Genomic DNA, 9,970 nt, shown 5'->3' with positions numbered 1-9,970 from the left:
TATAAAACAACATACCCTCAGCTGCGGCAAAATCGCCAACACAGCGGCAAAACCAGCAAATCCTGCAGTTCTCTTGCAAAAGTGACAAAATTATAAAACTGTAGAACAGTGAAGACTGTGCTAGTGCCGGAAGCGTCCGTGCCAGGTGCGGACACCTGCCAGGATGTCCCAGCTCATGCCGGGGCCGCCCTGCCGGGTGTGGGCGCTGCCCGTGACCGGACCGCCATTCCGGGTGTGGGCGCTTCCAGCACCGCCCCGGCCCGCAGCCAATGGGCGCCCAGGAGGCGCGGCCCCGTGCGGAAGTGGGCGGGGCCGGCGGAGCGCGGGAAGTCGGGCGCGGGGCCGGGCGCGCGCGGGTCGGGGTCCCGCAGGGTCGCGTCGGGCGGAGCGGCGGGAGTGGCGTTCGTGTGGTGGGGACGGGGCCAGAGGCAGCCCCGGGGCGGGGGACATGGAGTTCTCCAGTCGAGCGAGGCAGAGGCATGCGCGGCTGGCTGGAGACCGGAGGGAGCAGTACCCTCATAGCCTGCAGTTTTACCTGGAGCCCCCCACGGAAAGCATCTCCCTGGTGGAGTTTGAGAGCTTTGCTGTCGACCGCCTGAGGCGTGAGTAGCGTCTCTCCCTCCCTCCTTCCTCCTCCCCCCTGCTTCCTTTTCCCTTCTCCTTCCTCCCGTGCCTTCCCTCCCTTGATGCTCTGAATCCTTCCTGTGATGGCTGTGTGTATTTCTGGCAGGCCTGGAAGCTCTGTTCGCCTGACACAGACGGAGCTGGGCTGGCTGCTTGTGCTGCCACGAGCTCCCGTTAAAGGAAAACGCGTTGCTTTGGGCGTTTCGGAGAGCCGAGACCGATTCCACAATGAGCGTTTATTGCAGCTGTCGGACTGTGTCGTTTTGGTTTACACGGGGGGGGTTATGAGCGCGTTTCACATTCTATAGAAGTTGTGACATATTTGATGTCTCTGTATTGCATTTCAGGTCATTGTGCCTGGCAGCCACAATGGTTCTCCCTGAAGTCCTGAACACTGGATCAAAGTTTCCATTAGAGTTGAAACCGCTATTTCAACTGAAACTGGTCCATCAGAGTTAACTGTCTCCTTTTCATTGCTGACAGAATGGATCCCAGAATTGGGCCAGCTGTTCAGGACTCACTGGCCACACTTCATCCTCCCTATTTCTCACCCTTTTGCTCCTCATGCCATTAAAAGTAATTCCTGTGGCCTTACCCCAGTTTGTGCCTTTCCTAAGCTGTCATATGTTTAGTTTGATTTCAGCATGTTGTTTCTAACATGGACATTTTCTTCTTCTGCCCAGTGCTTAAAGTAATTGAAAATCTTGGTGTGAGCTATGTAAGAAGTTCTGATGCATACAAAGTTAAGTTGGAGGCTGAGCTCCGGAAACTGAAGTTTCCCTACAGAGTAAGTAAAGATCAAGACGCGGAATGCTCTTGCACTTTTTTTTTTCTTTATACCATTCAAGAATAATGAATAAAAGTAGAGTTGATGAAATGCTCTTTCTAAAACTGCAGTTCTGTCACTTTGTCAGAGGTGTAGTTTTTCTTTGAGGGGTTTTCGTTGAAGTTTTTCTTCCTTTAGGGTAACCCCCTTCCTCAATAAGTTGGCATTTATTGTCTCAAAGATGACTATTAACACACTTAAAAACAGTGGTAAATTGATTGTGAATTTTTTCATCTGGGAGAGTTTATTTCTCAGAAATAATAAGAATATGTTCTACAGGCTTTGGCTGAGGATGATTATGAGGCAAGAAGAAAAGATCATATCTCTCATTTCATACTCCGCCTTGCCTACTGCCAGTCGTAAGTACTTTTTGGATTATGCTGTACTCTTGTTATTAATTTTAAATGTATACAGATACTGCATGGCTTTATTATAGACATTACAGATGCTTCAGAGTTGCATGGCTACTAAAGAGAGGTAGGCTCAAAGAGGATTTTTTGCTAGGAATCTGATCTCATCTATGATGAAGAGGGATATGTGTAATCAATTAAGATCTGGATTTTGTGATAACTAAAATATTTACGAACTTTTGGCTTTTAAACACATGCAGTTGATTTGAGTCTCTTGGTAGCTTTTTTCTAAATGAACACACATCAGTATTAACTGTTTGTCAGGCAGTGATTGATAGCATGGTTTAACTTCTGTATATGCTAATTGACCAAAGATCTGACTTTTGAAATAGGCTTTATATTACTGGATAGAGAGCACTGTTTCTGATAGACTAAAAATACCATCTGAGTTTGAGGTTTCATCTACTGCCTGTGCTTTTTGTCCATATTCATTGCTGTGGCTGGTTGCACTGCATTTTTTTTATTATGTGAAATTTCAAGCAAAATGTTGATCCTGTAAAACACATTCTTTTGTTTGGCCTATAGTTTTTGGATGAAATTAGAGGTTGTCAGTGCTTCATGTCTGCAAGTAATTTTGTTACACATTTGTGTGAAGTCTTCTTATCACTGTGGTCTTTTTAGAATTAAAACTGGCAGATGTGAAGTGCCTTGAATTGTTGATTCAATTGTACTTAAGGCTGCAATACAGTTCATTTTAATAAAGTGACTGTGATAGAATGCATATTATGATACTGTGATAGCTGACATGACTGAAGTGCTTCCATGGATACAGATTTTTAAGAAAAAACAGGCAGGGAAACTGAGTAGGAGGGATTGTGGTCTATGCTGGGATATTGAGCTGGAATGGCTGGGGCTTTTCTTTGAAATGGCTTTGGCTTCCTGCTGCAGAACATCTGATCAGAGTAGGAAGTAGCAAAGGTCTCAAAAGCTTGCTCCAGATGGATGAAACCTCACCATGACAGGCCCTGGGTGACTTTAAACACTCTGAAATCTTCCAGATCATTCATGTCGTATACTGTTGTCCTTTCAAAAGACATCTGGGCTGTGCTGAAGGCAGTTTGTCAATGTGTGTGATCAATGAGCCTGCTAGATCCATGATGCAAGTACCATGAGGAACAGGTTGTGGGTGAGAGATCAATACCAGCCTTCACTCCAGTGACTCTGATAGTGTAGCTGGAAATCCTGAAAGAAGGGAGAAGATTGAATAACAGAATTGCAACTGATATCCCTTTGCATTCTACATGTATAATTTGTGATTGTGAATAATAAGTGTAATATTGTCTTCTTTCTAGTGCCTCTGTTTGTTGTATTTTTATAAACTCCCTTAATCATACTAGTCCTGTTGATTTTGACAATATCTTTCTTTACATGTGTTGTAAGTTTACCAAAACCCCCCTAAAAGGTAGTACCTTGAAGTAATCTGGGGTCTAAAAGGGCCCTAAAAACATAGTGGTTTGTATTAGTGGCATTTTGAATAGTCAATTACAAAGCCAAAACTTTACTTTGAGCATTTTATTATTATTTAGACCATTACTTTTTTTTGTGGGAGGTGAGATGCTTTAAGGGTCTTGGTAGATGATGAAAATTCTGCTCTTGTGGAAGGTGAGAATTTGACTGAAGTTCTTGCTTAGTAAATAAATTGCAGCTACTGTTCAAACCCTGTGTTTCAGGGAACTATCTTAAAAATTAGACTATAGGCAGGGCAGAAATGGGCAGCTTGATGGAGGTGAGCTGCTGTGCAGAAATGAATACAAGCTGTTTTGGGGCACAGAATCAGCAGGAAGGAGCCTGGCTTTGTAATCTGGGGGGAAAGGCATCTTTGGAGGAGGGGTTTTGAATAGAGCTCTGGGACGCTGTTAAGACAACTTGCAGTTGCCACGTTGTGTTCCCATTTATATGAACTTGCTGCATTTTGATAAAGCAGCTTTTGATCAGCTTTTTGGCTTTCTACTTGTACTTTGAGAAGGTGGATTTAGTGCTTACTCCTAACATGGAATAGCATTCTAAGAACTCTGAGGTGAGCCTGTAGCCCGTTGGTCTCTATTCTCGCTTGAAAAGCAGCTACTGTGGGGATGTTTCTGTTGTCCACAACTGGCAAGTTCCCAAAAGATAAAATTGGGAGGCAAATAGAATATACTGTACTTCAGGTTTTTATCATACTAGGTCAGAAAAATAAGCTTGGCACAAATCATTAGGTTAACTGAAGAAAGTTGAAGAAGAAAGTAGTTGAAGAAGAAAAGAGGAGTGATTGAAAAAGTGCACTTAAATAGACATAACTGCAAACTAGGTTGAATTCAGTTCCTGAGAGAGCTGTGTGTGCATGTGTTTGCATTTTCCTGTGATAGTGCTTTTTCAGTTGGCCAACAGTGCCATCCAGGGGTAAAAGTTTATATCGATTTTTCTTTTCTAGTCTCTATCAGTCCTCACTTGTAAATTGGATTGTTTTGGTTATGCTCCACCATTCTGGTCAGTTAAATTTGTAAGGTAGTAATCATCTCTTGACTTTGCTTCTTCTGCTTTCTGAAATCCAAGACTTTAAAGCTTGTTCCTGTATGACAGGGTATTTACAGTATTAAGAGAACAGTCTCATTCATACCCTTCTTTCTTTCACACCTCTGCTAATGTCACTTAGATCTGTCAAGACCAGGAAACAGAATAATCTTGTTTGATTTGCCATCATGGCAGATGCAGATGTAAAGATAATTTTATTTGCATGTGGATGGGAGTGTGCATTTTTGCTTTTGTCTACTGCAGCTCTCATCACTTCAGCAGATCAGCTGTGAAGAACCTTGAAAGTCACAGGAGCATAATTTTTACTTTAATGTCTTAAGATGGAAGAAATAAATTTTACCTCTACTCTGATGGCAGAACTCTTTTATCCAGAAAACTTTAAAACATACTTTTGTGCCTTTTAGAAGTTTTTTTTGTTTGATTTGCGTCTGTGTCACATAACAAGGACGTAAATTCTATTTCAGACTTAGCAAGGCCTCTCCACTACTCCCTGATATTTTTTTTCTAAATGATAAATAAGACTTCTCTGCTAAAATAGCTCCCTCTTTGTTGACGAGCATTTCCTCTTGTGTGTTATCTGTACCCATGTTCCCCTTGCTGTCTAGTCTTTAAAACATAAACTCTGAGTAATGCATTGGTGTTGGTTGCCTAGAAAAGCAGTGATCTGGCCATGCCCAGAGTTTTCATAAATCACTGTGAAGTAGTTGGAGCTCTTGTATTAATTGTGGAATGGGAGCTACTCATCTTAAATTCCAGATTTACAAGCATTTGCATGCTTTCCCTAGAGTACGTCTTTGTTCATGCTTCCTAACAATTATGCTGATTTTTCCTACTCCTCCTTGGGGTGAAGAGTATTTCTACTCCAAGCCCAGCCCCTCAAGTGCTGTTCCCTATATGAAAAAGGCTGTTTTCTTATATTATTTTTAAAGTTGGGAATCTATGAACTGGTTTAAACTGCTAAGTAATCTGCACACCAGAAAGTTAAGTGGCAAAAAATGAGGAGATACTCTTAACATCTACACTTCAGTGACCTGCTACTCTCTTAACTAACCGAGCTGCTGCTGAAGCTAATGTCAGTGACACTGCTTTTCAGTTAGGTGTAGGGTTTTGATAATAAGTATTACTTCTTAGTATGAGTTTGAGATGAGAGTGTACAAATTTTTTCATGTGAATAATAAGTATAAAATATGGTTTGGCTTGAGAAGTGATGAATAATGCCCTAATGATGATGATCCTAGGAAAAGCATTCTAAAAGTATTTGCTGGACACATACAGTAGTGTGAGGTCAGCTTGTCAGCTATTTTGTCAGCTGTAGGAAGAAGCACATTGGTGTGCATAAAAGATAAAATAGTATTTTTTTGTTATGGTAACTTAAGTGGATAGGTGGGATTACAGCCTTGGATCTGGTTTCCTGAAGAAAAGGAACAGCAGACTGGCTGGCCTCCAGAGAAATTATATATAATCATGTTTGTGATTTGTTTGTTTGTTTTTATGTGTGTGGTGTTGTTTTGTTTGGTTCCCCCCATAGGAAAACAAATGTGCTGTAAATCAAGGAAAATGGAAAAATTGTCACATCCCAGGATTTAACTGCAGTCCAAGATAGCCATAGAAGAACTGCAGCAGATCAGTCATTAAAACATTACCTTCCATTTTAAGTTGCACTGATTATTATTACATCCCAAGCACTGAGACTGTCTGCAGGATTATATTTTACAAAGCACCTTAACAGCCTTTCTGTCTGGCTGTTTTATGTAATAATTACTTTTCTTCAAGCCATATTTCAAGCAGAGGTTTTGTCCACAAAACCACAAACAACTCTGTGATTCACATATTCCCTATGGGAAAAGATGCTTAAATATTGTAAAGAGAACATATATAAGACTGCAGTATTTCTGTGCTCTGTGAATTCCAAGGGCAGTGGCCCACAGAGTAGCTCTCAGAGGGCAGTTTAAGAGAGTGCTCTGTGCTAGTGAGATACAGCATCACCTGCATTCTGTGCTTGCACATGTGGGGTGGCTTTTTTTACTGGCACTCTGGTAGCCACTTGCTGTTGCTTTGAGTAATGTGCTGATGCCTGGGAATCTGAGCACTAAGATGTGAAGAGTTCCATGAATACTTAAAGTACTTGGATTGGCTTCAGTATTGTTTTATTTTGTCTTCTAACTCCTGTCCCCGTGTTCCTGTTTGTTCTTCTACTTGTTCACCTTCAGTTGCTAAACCCCTTTTTCTCTTTTGTCAAGAGTTCAATGTTCTATTTGTGTTCCAAACCCAACTTCATTGCTGTATATTTTCATTTTGCCTCTTTCCAGGCTGTTTGTTGCCTAGAATAGAATGCACTATTGTTATATTTACTGAGATGTATGCATATTTCTTCAGCTGGAGATACACCAAAAGTGAGAATTAAAAGAAGTAGCCTTCAAAATGTATTTGCCTCATTACATTAGTTGTGATGTTAATTGTACAATGAAGAAATATTGTGCCATGTTGTAGAAAAAACCTGTCCTCTAAATACCAAGGGAGAATGTTACCTACCATTATTTTTAGCCAAAACAAGTAAAAAGTATTGTGTCTCCACAAGTCTTTTCTGATTGAGTGTGCATCACTGAAGGTTCCCTGCCTTTACTTCCAAGCTTCTCAGTGTGTATGGGTCACATGCCAAAGTCAGCATTACTGTTGTGTTCACTAGGTTTGTGGTCTAGTTTTCAAGCAAAACTTCAGAATATTCAGAATTTCTTTTAAATTTTTTTTTTTTTTTGCAGTGAGGATCTCAGGCGTTGGTTTCTTCAACAAGAAATGGATCTCTTCCGATATCGCTTCAGTCAACTAACTGAAAGTTTAATGCAGAAATTCCTGGAACATGTTAACTTATCATTTGAAGCTGTGAGTGTGTTACTTTCTGTATTTGTTGCACATGTCTGTTGTTTTTAAATTCTCATTAAGGTAGTTTTAGCAATCACGTTTAAAAAATAGAAAGTGCAGTTCTGGTTTTAAAAAACCTAACCACTCAGAACTTCTAAACTTGGGGAATAGTGTGTGTGAGGATTAAGTGATCTAATTTTGTGCTACAAGAGAAGCTCAGTCTGCTTCAGTCTACAAACACAGCTGAAAAAATGTGTAGTTACACAGGTAAGTTAACAAGGTTTACTAAAGCTGTTGAGTATTTTTGAAACAAAATTTTGGGTGGATTAGATCATAGGTCATAGAATGGTTTGGGTTGGAAGGGACCCTTAAATATCATCTAGTTCCAACTCCCTACTGTGGGCAGGGACGCTTTCCAGTAGACCAGGTTGCTCAGAGTCCCATCCAACCTTGCCTTGAACACTTCCAGCAATGGAACATCCATGGCTCCTCTGGGCAGCCTATTCTAGGATATCACTGCCCTCACATTAAAGAATTTTTTCCTCCTCTAAACTTCTAATCTAAACCTACTCTCCTTCAGTTTGAATCCATCCCCCCTTGTCCTGTGACCACATGGCCCTTGTGAAAAGTCCCTCTCATTCTTGTAGGCTTCCTTCAAGTACTCGAGGCCACAATTAGGTCACCCCAAAGCCTTCTCTTTTCCAGGCTGAACAATTCCAATTCTTCCAGCCTTTCCTAACATAAGAGGTGTTCTATCCATCTGTCATCCCTCCCCTGCACTCAGTCCAACAGAGCCATGTCTTTCCTGTGCTGAGGACCCCAGAGCTAGATGCAGCACTGCAGGTGGGGTCTCACCAGAGTAAAGCAGAGGAGCAGGATCACAGAACTGTTAGGGTTGGAAGGGACCTCTGGAGATCATCCAGGCCAATCACCCTGCCAAGGCAGAGTCACCTAGAGCAGGTTACACAGGAACCAGGTGAGTTTTGAATGTCTCTAGAGAGGGAGACTCCCCAACCTTTCTGGGCAGCCTGTTCCAGTGGTCTGCAGCCCTCAGCATTAAGTTCTTCCTCATGCAGAGTTGAAACTTCCGTGTTTTAGTTGACCATTGACCGCTACCCTTTGAATGTAAATGTCCAGCCAATTCCTTATGCATCTAATGGTTCTCCCATTGCATCCATTTCTCTCCACTTAGGAGAGATGGGTGTTGTGGGGGACTGTGTCAAAGCTTTACAGAAATGCAGATAAATGTCATTTGTAGCCCCTCCCTTGTCTGCTGATGTAGTCACTCCATCATAGAAGGACACTCGTTTGGTCTGGCAGGACTTGCCCTTGGTAAAGCCATGCTGGCTGTCCCAAATCACTTTCCTCTTATCCATGTGCCTTAGCACAGCTTCTAGGAGGATTTGTTCCATGATCTTTGCAGGTACAGAGGTGAGGCTGACTTGTTGGTAGTTGACAGGGTTTTCTCTAAGGTTTTTATAGATGGGTACAATGTTTGCCTTTTTCTGTTCACCTGGGACTTCTGACTGCCATGACTTATCAAATATCATGGGGAGTGGCTTGGCAACTACATCATCCAAGTGTCTCAGGAGTCTGAGATGCATCTTATCAGGTCCCTAGTTTGTGTTCTTCAGATAAGGTCTTATCTGCCTTATCTGGCCATCTGGGCCAAATAACACTAATGTTTAAAATACCTTGCTTTCTTGGTGAATTGTGTGATAATTCACCCTTAATGTTTCAGTAATAAGAAAAGCAATGGCTGCATTTGATTCTTATGTGAATTGTATGTGCAGTCTGTTCTCATCACATTATTGACTTTGATTGAAAAACAATTGTGGTCAAAATATGTTTTTATTCATAAACTTTGCTCTAGAACCTTTACAGTCTTCTAACTACTAAGATGTGGCTTCTTGCTATAGAAACTACAGCAAACTACAGTGACCTGGGGACTTTGTGCATTGTTCCTTTTGTGAACACTGACTTCTGGAAAACTATATGGAAAAGAAAAATAAGTGCATTCAGTGAGTGCTTATGATAGCTGTTGAGGCTGTAGTTAAAATTTAATAATCCAAGTATGAAAATCCTCTATGGATTGCTCAAAAATGTAGCTTTCTGTGTTATTGTCACCATGGGGGCATGCAATGTTTGTGCATGCTAAAAACCATTTTGACTCTTCTTGTTTGTGCATGTTATGTGAGCTACTGGAGCTATAGATGTATAACCAAGACCATGAGTTAGCTTAAATAACACAAAATCAGAGGCTGGTGTTAAATACAGTAGCTACAAATTGTGGTTAAGGATTATTTATATTTATATACGGATTATTTATTATTTATAATTTTAAAAGATATTATGTACAATTATATAAGCTTCCTTGTAACTTAGACTTTATACATGCACATTCATGTAAATTATCCTATTTTCTTTTAATATTCAATTTGATTTTTACTCATTAAGTATGTGCTATGGGAATGCAGAACATGTTGTCCAAAATTCTGTGAATGCTCTCATTCCACAGTTGTTGTTTTATCATTATAACTTAGATTCAAAACTTTTCCCCTTTGACTTAAACTCATTCTATTTCTTTTGATGAAAAACCTTGAACATGCAAAATCTGTTTAGACAAACAACTATTGTTGGTGTTTTAGGGATATTACAAAAGAGTTCCTGCTGTTACATGCCGTTTTGTTTATCTGAGTTGAGTAAAGGAAAACGTCTATTGCAGTGTCTTCATTAATGA

General features: G+C 40.8%; 1 protein-coding gene across 1 annotated transcript in view; it reads left to right on the top strand.

Moving 5' to 3' along the window:
* Positions 1-339: 339 nt before the first annotated feature.
* The window catches only part of PRIM2 (DNA primase subunit 2), a 91,223-nt gene continuing 81,592 nt past the window's right edge, over positions 340-9,970 (top strand). Inside the window, exons 1-4 of the mRNA XM_059842672.1 lie at positions 340-602; positions 1,308-1,411; positions 1,730-1,809; positions 7,131-7,251. Coding sequence (XP_059698655.1) covers positions 449-602; positions 1,308-1,411; positions 1,730-1,809; positions 7,131-7,251 — 459 coding nt within the window. The 5' untranslated portion in view covers positions 340-448. The remainder of the gene's footprint in view (positions 603-1,307; positions 1,412-1,729; positions 1,810-7,130; positions 7,252-9,970) is intronic.

Source organism: Haemorhous mexicanus, chromosome 3, assembly GCF_027477595.1.
Source record: "Haemorhous mexicanus isolate bHaeMex1 chromosome 3, bHaeMex1.pri, whole genome shotgun sequence".
Lineage (NCBI taxonomy): Eukaryota > Metazoa > Chordata > Aves > Passeriformes > Fringillidae > Haemorhous > Haemorhous mexicanus.
Note: the sequence above shows the minus strand (reverse complement) of the source record. Positions and strands in the feature narration are given on the sequence as shown.